Genomic DNA, 15,887 nt, shown 5'->3' on the forward strand with positions numbered 1-15,887 from the left:
CTTTTAAAGTGTACCTTCATTTTTAGTTTTCAGTTCAGTTCGGTTCAGTCGCTCAGTCATGTCCGACTCTTTGCAACCCCATGAATCGCAGCACGCCAGGCCTCCCTGTCCATCACCAACTTCCAGAGTTCACTCAGACTCACGTCCATCGAGTCAGTGATGCCATCCAGCCATGTCATCCTCTGTTGTCCCCTTCTCCTCCTGCCCCCAATCCCTCCCAGCATGAGAGTTTTTTCCAATGAGTCAACTCTTTGCACGAGGTGGCCAAAGTACTGGAGTTTCAGCTTTAGCATCATTCCTTCCAAAGAAATCCCAGGGCTGATCTCCTTCAGGATGGACTGGTTGGATCTCCTTGCAGTCCAAGGGACTCTAAAGAGTCTTCTCCAACACCACAAAAGCATCAATTCTTCGGCACTCAGCTTTCTTCACAGTCCAGCTCTCACATCCATACATGACCACTGGAAAAACTATAGCCTTGACTTAGTTTTCACAGTTGTCTAAATATTACCATCTCCAATTCCAGAACATTATCATTATTTCCAAAAGAAACCCTGTCCCTCTTCAAAACACAAAAGAAACCATGTCCCCATTCAAAAGAAACCCTGTCCCCATTCAAAACCCACTGTCCAAAAGAATCCGAAAGAAACCCTGTCCCCATTCAAAACCCACTGTCTATCCCCTCCTTCCCCTGTTCCCTTGTCAGCCATTTAGCCTACTTTGTGTTTTCATGAATTTCCCTTTTCTAGACATTGATATAAATAGAATCATATCACATGTGTGGCCTTGTGTATCTGGCTTCTTTCATTTAAAAAGCGTTTTCAAGGTGGCTTTGTGTTGGTCTCAGCCTGTCAATAATGATGCTGTGACTAGGAATGCCTGGGGCGGGGGCTCACCTGGGCCCCACTAGTCACAGCCCCCACAGACATTTCCCCAGTGAGCCAGTGCCATGGTTGGACCTGCGCTTGTGCTTCTTACTGTGATTACAAGATGCATCTCAGCGACAACCATCAGGGATCTTTAAAAACATAAAGTTTATTACTGAGCACCCTGGGAGTAGGTGGCACAACAGGGCCACACAGCAGAAAAAGAGCGAGAATGTGGACTTGGAGTTCTGCCGATATTTGCATCACTGGGGCTTGCCAGTTCATTATTTATTGGTGAATTTAAAATATAATTAAGAATTAAAGGCACAGGAAGGGAAGAGCGGGATCAATCAAATGAGCAGTCATCCAGGTCACCCAGGGTTTTCTACAAGGGGACTGTCAAGGCGGGCAGCCTGGCTCTTTATCTAGTTGTGTGGCTGGAAATGAACTTACCCAAGATTGATGTCTCTGAAGTGGTACTTCAGAAATCAGAAGTTTTTGGTACAATCAGGCATTTGCATTATAGTCAAAAAAAGCTAATTGGCTAATTGTCAGGTACCTGTACAGTGTAGTACAGAAGTTTATCATATAGTAGCATTCTTCAGTGCTTTATTCCTTTTTATGGCTAAATAATGTGTAGATCACATTTGGTTTATCCATTCATCCATTGATAGGTATTTGACTGTTAGAGTCATGCCATTAAAAACATTTGTGTGCAAGCCTTTCTGTGGACATAGGCTTTTAATTCTCTTGAGTGGATACCTAGGAATGGAATCTCCAGGTAATACAGTGATTCTGGGTTTAACACCTTGAGAAACTTCCAAGCTGGGTCCAAATTGGTTGCTCCATTTTACATCCCCACCAGCTGTGCAGGAAGGTTAAAAACTTTACTCTTGTATCTTTTTGTCATGTGCTAGATAGATATCTTGGGTCATAATAACAGTGATATAACTGTCATGTCCTATAGCGAACATAAGACGGTTTTAAAATAATAACAATTTGTTACTACTGACAGGGGTACTAAATGAAGTTTAGTAAGTCTTTATACCTCATTTTATCCGAGGAATACATAGTTAAATACCACATGTTAAGGTCAGGAAGAAATATGATTGTCTCTTATAGTTTTGTTTCCAGTTGTATAAACAAATGTATTTGTTGACATTTATTTTCCACTTTAGTGATTGCCTTCCCTCCTCCTTTTGATCATGTAAAATATTTACATGATTCAAAACTAGTAATGGAAATACAAACAAAGGTAAACAAATGGGACTTAATTAAACTTAAAAAGCTTTTGCACAGCAAAGGAAACAATAAACAGATTAAAAGACAAACCTCAGAATGGAAGAAAATAATTACAAATGAAACAACTGACAAAGGATTAATTTCCAAAATAAACAAGCAGCTTATGTAGCTCAATACCAGAAAAACAAACAACCCAATCCAAAAAATGGACGAAAGATGTAAACAAACATTCCTCCAAAGAAAACATACAGATGGCCAACAAACACATGAAAAGATGCTCATCGCTCTAATGAGAAATGCAAATCAAAACTACAATTAAGTATCACCTCACACTGGTCAGAATGGCCATCAATAAAATATCTACAAACAATAAATGTTGGAGAGGATGTAGAGAAAAAGGAACCCTCTTGCACTGTTGGTGGAATGTAAATTGATACACTATGGAGATTCCTTGATAAACTGGGAATAGAACTACCATACAACCCAGCAGTCCCACTACTGGGCATATACCCTGAGAAAACCAAGAGACACATGTACCCTGGTGTTAACTGCAGCACTTTTTACAATAGCTAGGATATGGAAGCAACCTAGATGTCCATTTACAGGTGAATGGATTCAGAAATTACTATACATATATACAATGGAATATTGCTTGCTTGCTAAGTCGCTTCAGTCATGTCCAACTCTGTGCGACCCCATAGATGGCAGCCCACCAGGCTCCCCCATCCCTGGGATTCTCCAGGCAAGAACACTGGAGTAGGTTGCCATTTCCTTCTCCAATGGAATATTACTCAGCTATATTTGAGTCAGTCCTAATGAGGTAGACGAACTTAGAACCTGTTTACAGAGTGAAGTAAGTCAGAAAGAGAAAGACATATATTAATGTATGTGTATGGAATCTAGAAGGATAGTACTGATGAACCTGTTATTTGCAGGGCAGCAATGGAGATGCAGACGTAGAGAGCAGACTTGTGGACACAGTGGGGAAAGGAGAGGGTAGGACGAATTGAGAGAATAGCATGGAAACATACATTGCCATATGTAATATAGAAAGAAATGGAAATTTGCTTTGTAGACACAGAGCTCAATTTAGTGCTCTGTGACAACCTAGAGGGGTGGGATGGGGTGTGAGATGGGAAAGGGGTTCAGGAGGAAGGGGACATATGTATACCTGTGTCTGATTCATGTTGATGTATGGCAGAGGTCAACACAATATTATAAAGCAATTGTCCTCCAATTAAAAAAAAATGTATAGAGTAAAAAGATGGAAGCATGCCTGCATCCAGACAAGCTTGCATCTCTCCTACTCTATCCCTTCCCTCCTCCAGAGGTAATCCAAGTTTCTAGTTCATCTTAGTGATTCTTTTGGAAGTAAACACATACATACCTGACCTGACTTAACACTTAGCCTTGTCAGGAAGCCTTTTTTCTTCTTGCCCTGGGTTTCCTAGAGCTCAATATGCCCTGTATTCTAACATGTTTCACCCATTTTTACACCTTGTATTTTGTTGTTAAAACAGCTTCTGGAATGAGCGTCCTCTGGGCCTTTCCTTCTGACTGCTTAATGCCTTTCTGCCCTCCCTTTTCTCCCCTTTCCCTCTCATCTTCTGAATCTCTTTTCTCTTCATCCCTCTCTTTGCCTGAATGTTTTTTTCTTACTTCTGCTGATTAATTTGGTCTCCATTTTGCAGTGAAGACCCAACCTCCTAGGAGGGACTGTTTGCCCATCATTTCTCAGCAACCCCAGCACTGTTAGGTCACTTAGTGACTTTGGGAACATCTTTTTTAGTCACCTTCAGCCCTGTGCCTCAAGGGTTCAGATTCCATTTGGGAGGTGCTCTCTCTTTGGGGGGGGGGGTGCTTATTTCCTGGTGACCTTGGAGATTGGCACCTGTGGCCCCTGCTCCCCCCAGCAATGCAGTTAGGTTGCATCTGCTAGATTCTGAGGTTTGTGAGAAGCCCTGTCACCTGGGTCCATTTGTCTGTGGATGTCTCTGGCTTTTACTATTCTGATAGGCCTCTTGTTTCTATTGGGAGATTAAAAGACTACACTGCCACCCTGATCTCACCCTACTCTCAATGTTTCATAACAAAAAGTAAGACTCAGTGAGAGAGATTAATTGAGTTGTTCATGGACATCCAGATATTGAGAAGAAACTCTACTGAAACAGACTGTTTCATCCAAGATCTATTTCCAGTGTCCACCCACCTAAAGTGAGTGAAAGTGAAAGTCGCTCAGTCGTGTCTGACTCTTTGCGACCCCATGGACTATACATACCGTCCATGGAATTCTCCAGGCCAGAATACTGAAGTGGGTAGCCTTACCCCTTCTCCAGGGCATCTTCCCAACCCAGGGATCGAACCGGGATCTCCTGCATTGCAGGTGGTTTCTTTACCAGCTGAACTATGAGGGAAGCTCAGAAAGCAGGGTCATTTACTCCTTAGCACCTGGCATCATGTTCTTTTTAAGTGTCTGCCCGAAGTTGTTTAAATCTCAGGGTAGTTGCTGCCCTTTTGGGGTTCCTGGGGGTCTGTGCAGAGTCTGGATGGGAGGCTGTAGCCAGTGTGCTGGGTCCCCTATTTCCATTTACTCTCACTTCTGTCCTCTCAGCAGCACTGGCCACAGTCTGCAGAACCCCCGAGGCAGCCGGGGTGAGTGCATTCACTAGCAAAAGAGACCAAGGTTAGAAATGTGCTCTCAAATGTGTGCTTGCTCTTGGGTCTACAGGTGCCACCTCTCCAGGAGCGAGACAGTTCATGCAATGAGAGCAGAAAGCTCCAAAGTGAGAAATCCATCCTGGATCAAGGGACCCCTGACCAGAAGCCTCTCTCTGGAGGACTCCGGCAGAGGCCCAGGAGACCTGAGGTCCTGGAATGGCTGCTTATTTCCCAGGACCAGCCAAAAGCCAAGAAATCCTGGGTGAGTCCTTGTTTGTTTATTTCCACTTCTTTTCTTTATTCCTTTTTATTTTATTATTTTTTTTTTTTTGGTAGGGAAAGGGATGGAGGTCCTTAGGTGGGAAGGTTAAAGTAACTTTCTCTTTAGGTCATGGAAGGTCCCTGAAGTCCCTGTTTCCTGGTTTCCGCAGACTCAATTTTCAGCTCCTCCACCCCATAATTTTTTAAAATTCATATTGTTCTTTTTATGTGTTTACAAAATGTGTATCATTATTGATGTGAATCCATTTGTAATATATCTTCATGGCATGTACATGTGTATCTCCTGCTCTATTGCTTATATTTTTCATTAAGCACTTTGTTTCATTAAGCACCATCCTGTTAGATGACCATCAGCAGTGTCTGGGTCTTCCCTTGCCTCACATTCTCTGTCAACTTTTAAGTGCTGTTATTCTTTTTAATTTGAGCCATTCTGGTATGGTGGTATCCCTGTATGGGTTTGCTTTGCATTTCCTGCTGGCATGTTTTTTGGATATTTTGTTACCTTACGTGGATGTTTTATGCCTTTTCTTATCCACTAAAAGGCATTCTTTATATTCTGGAAGCTTCTTAGAAATGCTGAGTTTCAGGCCCCCCCTCAGTCCTGTTATATCACACTTTTGTTTTAACAAGATTCAGTGATTTGTGCACATTGACGTTTAAAGCAAACTTGATACCAAATCCGTATTCATGTTTTACCTGCAGTGCTGCTTTCACCTCCAGTATTTTGTTTTGACAGTTTTCAAACACAGGGCAAAATTGAAAGCATTTTACAGTGAACATTTGTATACTCATCACCTTGAATTTACCTTTAACATTTTTATTGTATTTGTTTTATCACATTGTCCATATTTCCATCCCTCTGCATCTCTCATCCCATCTTATTTTTGGTGTATTTCTTAATATGTTTCAGGCATCAAACATGCCTCCCTCTAAATACTTCAGTTTGCATAGCATTAACTGTTGTTCAGTATTTGTTTACAAGCTGTTGGGGTTTTTTTTGTTTGTTTTGGTTTTTTTTTTTGGCCTTTTCATTCTGTTAATGCTGTCTTTTGATGAACAGCTGTTTCTAATTTTAACTTAATTTAGTTTTTATATATTTTTTATTACTAGTGCTTTTTGTGTCCAACCTAAAAACTTCTTTCTTATCCAGAGCTCATGAAGACATCATTCTTTGTTCACATTTATCTTTTCACAGGTAGACTTAACAATACATGTAGAATTATTTATGTTTGGTGTGAGTAGGAGTCAAGATGTGTTTTTTTCATCATATTGTCTAATTACCCCAGTCTCACTGAAGTGATTGACCTCTCCCTATGTCTTGCAGTGCCACCTTGTTGTATATCAGGAGTCCATAAAAATGGTTTGGTTTCACAACTCATTCTGTTCCATTGGCCTACTTTTCTATCCCTAAGCCAGTTTCACACTATATTTATAATGTCTTGCTATCCAGATGCTTCCGGTTTTGGTTATGAATGCTGTCAACATTCATGTGTGGGTTTTTGTGTGAACATGAGTTTTCAGATCAGTTGGGTAAATATCTAGGAGCTTGACTGCTGGATTGTATGGCGATTCTGTTTAGCTTTGTAAGAGACTGTCTTCAGAGTGGCTTGCAGTTTTGCATTCCCACCTGCAGTGAATGAGAGTCCTTGATCCTCATACTAACCAGTACTTGGTATTGTCAAGTTGTTAAACATTTCACCATTCTAATAGAAGTAAGGTGGTATTTCATTGTGGTTTTAAGTTGTATTTTCCTAATGGCTAACAAGTATTATTGAGTATCTTTTATATGTGTTTTATTCTTTTTATATCTTTGGTGAAATATCTGTTAGAGCTTTCCCTCATTTTAATAAAAATGGATTGGGTTGTTTTCTTGTCACTGGTTTTTTTTTTTCTTTTTTTTTTTTACTGAGGTATAGTTGATTTACAATATTTCTGTTTTGTAAATAAGCTCATTTGTACCCTTTTTTAAGATTCCACATATAATTGATATATATATCTCTCTCCTCTGACTTACTTCACTCAGCATGGCAATCTCTAGGTCCATCCCTATTGCTGTAAATAGCATTATTTTGTTCTTTTTTATGGCTGAGTAATATTCCATTGTGTGTGTGTGTTCAGTCACTCAGTTGTGTCTGACTCCTTGCTACCCGATGGACTGCAGCACACCAGGCTTCCCTGTCCTTCACTATCTCCTGGAGTTTGCTCAAACTCATGTGCATTGAGTCCATGATGCCATCTAACCATCTCATCCTCTGTCACCCTCTTCTACACTCAATCTTTCTCAGCATCAGGATCTTTTCCAGTGAGTCAGCTCCTCACATCAGGTGGCCAAAGTATTGGAGCTTCAGCTTTAGCATCAATCCTTCCAGTGAAATATTCAGGATAGATTTCCTTTAGGATTGACTGGTTTGATCTCCTTGTTGTCCAAGGAACTCTCAAGTTCTTCTCCAGTACCACAGTTTGAAAGCATTCATTCTTCGGCTCTCTGCCTTCTTTATGGTACAACTCTCACATATGTATATGACTCCTGGAAAAACCATAGCTTTGACTATATGGACCTTTGTCAGCAAAGTGATGTCTCTGCTTTTTAATACACTAAGTTTGTCATAGCTTTTCTTCCAAGGAGCAAGTGTCCTGTAATTTCGTGGCTGCAGTCACCCTCTCTAAATATGTACATACCACATCGTCTTATCCATTCCCCTAGATTGCTTCCTTTTCCTGGCCTCTGTAAATAATGCTGCAGTGAATATTGGGCTACATGTATCTTTTCAACTTATAGTTTTCTCCAGATATATGCCTAGGAGTTGGATATTTGTGTCATATGGTAATTCTCTTTTTAGTTTTTTAAGGAACCTCTATACTGTTCTCCATAGTGGCTGTACCAATTTACATTCCCATCAACAACACAGAGTTCCCTTTTCCCCACACCCTCTCCAGCATCTAGTGTTAGTGGATTTTTTTGATGTTGGCCATTCTTACTGGTGTGAGATGATACCTCATTGTAGTATTGATTTGCATTTCTGTAACAATTAGTGATGTTGAGCATCTTTTCATGTGCTCTTTGGCTATCTCTTGTCATTGATTTTTAAGAGTTCTTTCTTATTCGAGATTTAAATCCTTCATAAGTGATTTCCAAATATTTTCTCCCTGTCTCTGGTTTGTCTTTTCATTTCCATGACAACAACTTTCACAGCAAAATATTTTAATTTTGGTAAAGTCTGTTTTCTAAATTTTAATTTTTTTAAATGGGTTTTGCTTTTGGTATCATATCTAAAATTTCATGGCCTAAACAAAAGTGCATAAAGTAAAATTTTTTTCTCTGAAATTTGTATAGTTTTAGTTTTCACATTAAGTCTATGATCCTTCATATGGGGTATGTTTTGAGTTTCCTTTCTTAATGTCTGTGGATGTACAATGGTCCAGCACCATTATAAAGCACCATTGTTGTAAAGATGATCCTTTCTCTGTTGAAATGCTTTTGTGTCATGTTAAAAAACAACAAAATCTTCAAGAGACAGTGTTTATATGGGTCTGTTTCTAGGCTCTCACTTCTGTTCATTGATTTTTGTGTCTAATTTTTCACTAGTATCATGCTATCTAGATTTCATAGGAAGTTTTAAATTGGGCTAGTGGCAAATGCTTAACCTTTGTTCCCTCAGAATTGTTCTGGCTGTTCTAGTTTTTTGTCCTTTCATATTAATTATGGAAGAGCTTGTGGATAGCTACAAAAAACTTGTTAGTAAATCTATGAATCAAATTAGGGAGAATTCACATCTTAACAATACCAAGTTTTCCAACCTGTGAACACCCTGCATCTTTTCATTTTTTTAGATCTTTGATTTTTTAAAACACTGTATTTTAGAGCATACATATTTCTACATACATATTTTAACATCTTAACCATTTTAAGTGACACTTCAGTGGTATTAAATTTATTCTTTTTATTTATTTCTTTATTTTTGGCTGCACTCAGTCGTCATTGCTTTTGTGAGGGCTTTCTCTAGTTATGGTGAGTGGGGGCCTCTCAGTGCGGTGGCCTCCTCCGTTGTGCTCCTAGAGCTGGTGCTCTAGGCATGGGCTTCAGTAGTTGCAGCACACTAGCTCGATAGTTGCAGCTCTCAGATTCTAGAGTGTGGTGGGCTCAGTAGTTGTGGTGCACGGGCTTAGTTGCTCTGCAACGTAGGGAATCTTCCTGGACCAGGGATCGATCCCATGTCTTCTGCATTGGCAGGCACACTCCTGCCCACTGCCCTACTAGGGAAGTCCTTCAATGCATTCATAAAATTGGCAATCATAACTATCATCTGTCTCCACAACTCTTCCTCTTGAAAAACTGCAGGTCTATATCATCAAAACCATAACTCCAAACTCCCCCCTCTCCATAAGCCCTGGCAAGCACCATTCTACTTTCTGTTTCTATGATTTTGACTACTCTAGTAGTACATACTGGAGAAGGCAGTGGCAGCCCACTCCAGCACTCTTGCCTGGAAAATCCCATGGACAGAGGAGCCTCGTAGGTTGCAGTCCCTGGGGTCACTGCAAGTCGGACACGACTGAGCAGCTTCACTTTCACTTTTCACTTTCATGCATTGGAGAAGGAAATGGCAACCCACTCCAGTGTTCTTGCCTGGAGAATCCCAGAGACGGGGGAGCCTGGTGGGCTGCCGTCTGTGGGGTCACACAGAGTCGGACATGACTGAAGCGACTCAGCAGCAGCAGCAGCAGCAGCAGTACATACAGTACTTGTATATATACAGACAAACAGTAATTGTCTTTTTGTGACTGACTTATCTCACTTGACATAATGTTCTCAAGGTTCTTCCTGGTTATTTTGCAGAACTTTCTTCCTTTTTAAGATAGAATAATAATTTGTTGTGTGTATATATCACATTTTGTTTATCCATTCATCCATAAATGGATACTTTAATTACTTTCACGTTTGAGCCTCTATGAATGAAAATGCTGATATAAGCATGGATGTACAAATACCTCCTTAAGACTCTGCTTTCACTTCCTTTGGAGATACACCCAGAATTGGAGTTCCTGGACCATATAGTAATTCTAATGTTTAATTTTTTGAGGCGCCATCAAACTGTTTTCCACAGCAATTACACCACATTATATCCCCACCAGCCATGTACAAGTGTTCCAGTTAATCCGTATCCTTGCCAACCCTTGTTATTTTCATGGTATTTGAGAGCCATCCGTGTAAGATGAATCTCATTATAGTTTTGATTTTCATTTTCCTTATGATTAATGATGTTCACCATCTTCATGTGTTTATTGGCCATTTGTGTCTTCCTTGGGAAAATGTCTATTTACATCCTTTGATCACTTTTGAAGAATTTTTTTTCGTTGAGTTTTAGTTCTGTATGTATTCTGGATATTAACCCCTTATAAAATATGTGACTTACAGATACTTTCTCCCATTTTGGGAGTTGCCTTTTACAATGTTGATGTGTTTTGATGCAAAAAATTTTTTAATTTTCATGAAGTCCAATTGATTGGTATTTTCTTTTGTTGCTTGTGCCTTTTGTCATATTCAAGAAAGCACTGTCAAATCTAACATCGGGAAGCTTTTGATGCTATGTTTTCCTCTGAAGTTTTAGGTTTAGGTTTTACATTCAGGTCTTTGATCTATTTTGAGTTTGTTTTTATATATGGTATTAGATAAGGGTCCAACTTCATTTTTTTCATGTGGATATCCAGCTTTCCCAGCATCATTTAGTGGAAAGACTTTTCTTTCCCCATAAATGATCTTGGAACCATTGTCAACAATCATTTAACCATATATGCAAGGGTTTGTTTCTGGTCTCTCTTCTATTCCATTGTTACCTCTATGCAAATACCATGTTGTATGTCAGTCTTACAGTCTTTATGCCAGTTTCACATTATTTTGGTTACTAGTTTTCTACTAAGTTTTGAAATTAGGAAGTATGAGTCCTCCAACTTTGTTCTTTTTCAAGATTGTTTTGGCTATTCAAGGTCCTTTGAGCTTTTTTATATATTTTAGGATGGGTTTTTCTATTTCTGGAAAAAATATCATTGAAATTTTATTAGGGATGGCATTGAATATGTAGATCACTTTGGATACTACTAACATATTATTAAGGAGCATAAAGTATGTTTCTCTTTATTTATGTCTCATTTCTTTTAACAAGGTTTCTAGCTTTCATTTTGCAAGTCATTTACTTCCTAGGTTAAGTTATTACTTCTTTTGAAAATTTTATTTATTTATTTTTGTTTGCACTGGGTCTTTGTTGCTGCGCATGGGCTTTCTCTAGTTGCGGAGAGTGCACAGGCCGCACTTCATTGCAGTGCACAGGCTTCTCATTGCTGTGGCTTCTCTTGTTACAGAGCACAGGCTCTAGGTGCGTGGCTTCAGTAGTTGCAGTGTGTGGGCTCTAGGTTGTGCTGGTTTCAGAGTTGTGGCACAGGAGCTCATTAGTTGTGTCTCGGGCCCAAGAGCACAGACTCATTAGTTGTAGCACATAGGCTTTAGTTGCCCATAGCATGTGGAATCTTTTCAGACCAGAAATTGAACCAGCATCCCCTGCATTGAAGGGCAGATTCCTATCCACTTTACCACCAGGGAAGTCCAAATTATTAGTTCTTTATGATACTGTTATAAATAGAATCATTTTTATAATTTGCTTTTCTGATTGATCATTGTTAGTGCATAGAAACGAAGCTCATTTTGGTGGGTGACTTTGTGTCCTGTTATTTGCTGAATTCATTTATTCTAACTAGGTTTTCGGTGTGTATGTATGTGTGTGGAATCTTTAAGGTTTTCTACATATAGGATGATATTGTCTATGAACAGAGAAATAATATTACTCCGTTTCTAATTTGGATCCCTGTTATTTCTTTTTCTTCCCCAGTGGCTCTGACTAGAACTTCCAGTGCTGTGTTGAATAGAAGTGGTGAAAGCAGGCATTGGTTCCTCATTCTTGACCTTAGAGGAAAAGCTTTGTCTTTCACCATTGAGTATGATGTTCACTGTAGAATTTTAAGATATGACTTTTATTATGTTGAAATATTTTCCTTCTGTTCCTACTTCATTGAGTGTTTTTATCATGAAAGAGTGTGGAATTTTGTCAGTGCTTCAACTGAGATAATCTTCTTTGAGATAATCATTTTTTTAACTTCATTCTGTTAATGTGATGTATTACACTGAGCAGTTTTCCAATGTTGAACCATTCTTGCATTCCAAGAATAAGTCCCATTTGTCATGGTGTATAATCTTTTTAGGAAGCTATAACATTCTGATTTGAATTTATGCCAGCGTAACTTCAGTGATATACAAACACTGCTCCTTTACCGATCTGTCCCAACTCCTTTTGGTTGTTGATGTCATATGTTTATACACTGTGTGCCCCAAGTGATAAACAATTATTTCAAATGCATTAGTCTCTTATAAGTATATACAGGATGAAATGTAGAGTTACAAATCAAAGTTAAAATAATACTACCATTAATGATTACACAGGTATTTACCTTTGTTCAGATCTTTATTTCTTCAAGACAGCTTCTAGTTATTGTGTAGTGTGGTTTCATTTCACCTGCAGGACTCCTTTGAACATTTCTTTCCAAACAGGTCTAGTGGTAGCAAACTACCTTTTGTTTTTCTGGGGATATATTCATTTCTACCTCACTGTGAAGCACAGTTTTGTCACATACAGAATTCATGACTGATAGGTTTTTGTTTTTTTTTTTTTTCTTTTAGCTCTTTGAATATATGGGTTCATAGTCTTTTGGTCTCCAAAGGTTCTGATGAGAAATCTGCTTATAATGTTACTGATGAGCTCTTGTATGAAACAAATCATTTCTTTCTTGATACTTTCAAGGTTCTTTCTCTCTTTGTGTTTGTCTATTGAAAATTTGAGTATATGTTTCTTTAAGGTTTCATCATTTTTGGAGTTTGTTGAACTTCTTGGATATTTATATCCATGTCTTTCATCAAATTTAAAATTTCATTTTCAAATTCATTGTTGCCCATTTTTAAAAATTTTAGCCGTTCTAGATATGTAATGGTGTCTCACTGTTTTAATTTGTAGTTCCCTAATGATATATAATGTTGAGCACCTTTTCATGTGCTGCTTTGCCATCTGTGTATCATCATGCTCAGATCTGTTGCCCCACAAAGTAGCTGCTACTTACAGCTGTTGCCTTTATTCCACCAAATTTTGACATATCCTTCTTCAGTGGTGGCTCCTTTATTCATGGACTCAGCCTAATGTATTCTTCCCTTATGCCCATGTTCTCCACATGTTCTTTTGTCTTAGCATCTTTGACTCCCTATTAAATTTTTACATATTTAACCTTTGTTTTTCTCTACAATGCTGAACACTTCTTGCAGGCAGGACTGCCTTTCCTCCATTTTATATTACCTGCACTAGGTTGAATACCTGACACATGGTGTTCTCATGTGTTGAATGAAAGGTTAACTGATTTAATGCATATTAATGGGATATTTTCAATAAATTTTGCTTTTCTCCTAAAATATTAAAGAATATAAATAATGGACAGCCTTGGCTGGCTCTTATGATAAACTCAGTAAAATGATTTGAGATTGAATAGGGACCTGCTATTTCAGGGACCATTGTCATTCATGGATGTGTTTGTGGACTTTACCTGGGAAGAGTGGCAGCTGCTGGACTCAGCTCAGAAGCACCTGTACAGGAGTGTGATGTTGGAGAACTTTAGAAACCTGGTATCCCTGGGTATGTATTGCCCCCTTGAAAGGAGTGTGTGTAATCTCCAGGCTTCCTCTTCTTGGTGGCTGAAAACTAGGGCATTTTTGTAAAATACTGGGTGATTTGGGGCTTATACTTAGAGGCCAGGTTTTCTAATTCTTCCTTTGGTATCAGAATATGCTGGTTGAATGGTGTTTACTTTGTTAGAGTGCAAAAGGGCAGCTTCATCATATCACCTCTAAACTAAATTTTCCCAGTTTTTCTGAATCCCTGGGTCCTAGGCATTCTTGATCCTGATTGTCTATAATTTTCCATTCACAGGATATCAATACACCAAACCCAGTATCATTTTCCAGTTGGAACAAGACGAGCTGTGGATGATGCACAGCCCAAGTCAGGGCCATTCAGGTGAGTAACCAGAACATTTAGATCTTTTCCTCCTTACTCAGAATCAGTGTGAGGTCTGACATTTTGTTCTCTTTGTGTTTGTACTTTTATGTTATTTGTAGCCATCTTTTGCTCATTATTTCTTCTCTGGTATTCTCAGCTTCCTTCTTTCTTTTCTGAGGTAGTAGACTCATTTCATTATGCATTTAAGCAGCTTTATCTCTTTATCTCACCTCATGTGACTTTCACACCCTTTCTAAATAAAGTTAATCTTCCCTAATATTAGAATTGTTTCAGCTGCAATTTTTAATTAACCTTAAATCAACCTATAAGATGAAGTGATTCATTATCACACATTACAAAATGTCCTAAAGTGGGCCAGCTCTAAGGATGACTAAGTGATTGACTCATTAAACTGCCACAGGTCTACCCCTTCCTTGCCATTCTAACTATGTATTTTCCTCAAATTTCCTCCCTCATAGTCATCAGATGGCTATGACAGTTCCAGACAATACCTGCAAATGTACCAGTGACCAGTGGAATAAAGACTGTTCCTTTTTATCAGACATTAAAATCTATTTCAGGAAGCCCCAGCAGACTTAACCATGTTCAGTAGGCAAGATTTTTATCACATACCCTGTGTAAAAAAGACTGGCAAGGGAAATGGCAAGCCATCACTGTTGGCTCAGATAAATCATGCTTGCCCTTCGGCAGCGGGTATGGAGATGGGTCTCCAGTTTCCTACCTGAAGCACATGGCCTTAAGGATGGAGGTAGAACATAAAATCAGGTTTCTGCCAGCCAGGAGAAGGGCAGCAGAACTGTCAGCTAGGCAGCAGTGTCCACCTTCATCTTCCTTTTTGGTGAGGAAGCATCCAGTCGCACCCTTCTTTCCACCCATCCATCTTCAAAAATACTCTATCCACCCCTCTTTTCATTCTTACACTATATTAGTGCAAGTCTAGATCCTTGTTTCTAATCAGAGTAGTGGTTCTTCACAGTCTGGTGATCTCTAATTAAAATTATCCACACTCATCTCAAACCCTAATAAAATAATGCTTCAAATTCTCCAAGCTAGGCTTCAACAGTACATGAACCATGAACTTCCACATGTTCAAGCTGGATTTAGAAAAGGCAGAGGAACCAGAAATCAAATTGCCAAGTCTGTTGGATCACTGAAAAAGCAAGAGAGTTTCAGAAAAACATCTACTTCTGCTTTATTAACTATGCCAAAGCCTTTGACTGTGTGGATCAGAACAAACTATGAAAAATCCTTCAAGAGATGGGAATGCCAGACCACCTGACCTGCCTCCTGAGAAATCTGTATGCAAGTCAAGAAGCAATAGTTAGAACTGGACATAGAATAACGGACTGGTTCCAAATTGGGAAAGGAGTACATCAAGGCTGTATATTTTCATGCTGCTTATTTAACTTATATACAGAGTACATCATGCAAAATGCCAGGCTGGATGAAGCACAAGCTGGAATCAAGATTTCTGGGAGAAATATCAATAACCTCAGATTCGTAAATGACCACCGCCCTTATGGCAGAAAGTGAAGAGGAACTAAAACGCCTCTTGATGAAAGTGAAAGAGGAGAGTGAAAAAGTTGGCTTAAAACTCAACATTTAAAAAACTAAGATCATGGCATCCATTCCCATCACTTCATGGCAAATAGATGGGGAAACAGTGAAAACAGTGACAGACTTTATTTTTGGGGGGGCTTAAAAATCACTGCAGATGGTGAGTGCAGCCATAAAA

General features: G+C 39.1%; 1 protein-coding gene across 5 annotated transcripts in view; it reads left to right on the forward strand.

Annotated features, from left to right (window-relative positions):
* Nucleotides 1-15,887, forward strand: part of ZNF268 (zinc finger protein 268) — a 49,398-nt gene that overhangs the window by 15,000 nt on the left and 18,511 nt on the right. For all 5 annotated transcript variants that reach the window (XM_055550773.1, XM_055550772.1, XM_055550774.1 and 2 more), the window contains exons 3-5: nucleotides 4,834-5,025; nucleotides 13,642-13,768; nucleotides 14,063-14,149. In XM_055550773.1, the coding sequence (XP_055406748.1) occupies nucleotides 4,834-5,025; nucleotides 13,642-13,768; nucleotides 14,063-14,149 (406 nt within the window). The remainder of the gene's footprint in view (nucleotides 1-4,833; nucleotides 5,026-13,641; nucleotides 13,769-14,062; nucleotides 14,150-15,887) is intronic.

The sequence above is a fragment of the Bubalus kerabau genome, chromosome 16 (assembly GCF_029407905.1).
Source record: "Bubalus kerabau isolate K-KA32 ecotype Philippines breed swamp buffalo chromosome 16, PCC_UOA_SB_1v2, whole genome shotgun sequence".
NCBI lineage: Eukaryota > Metazoa > Chordata > Mammalia > Artiodactyla > Bovidae > Bubalus > Bubalus kerabau.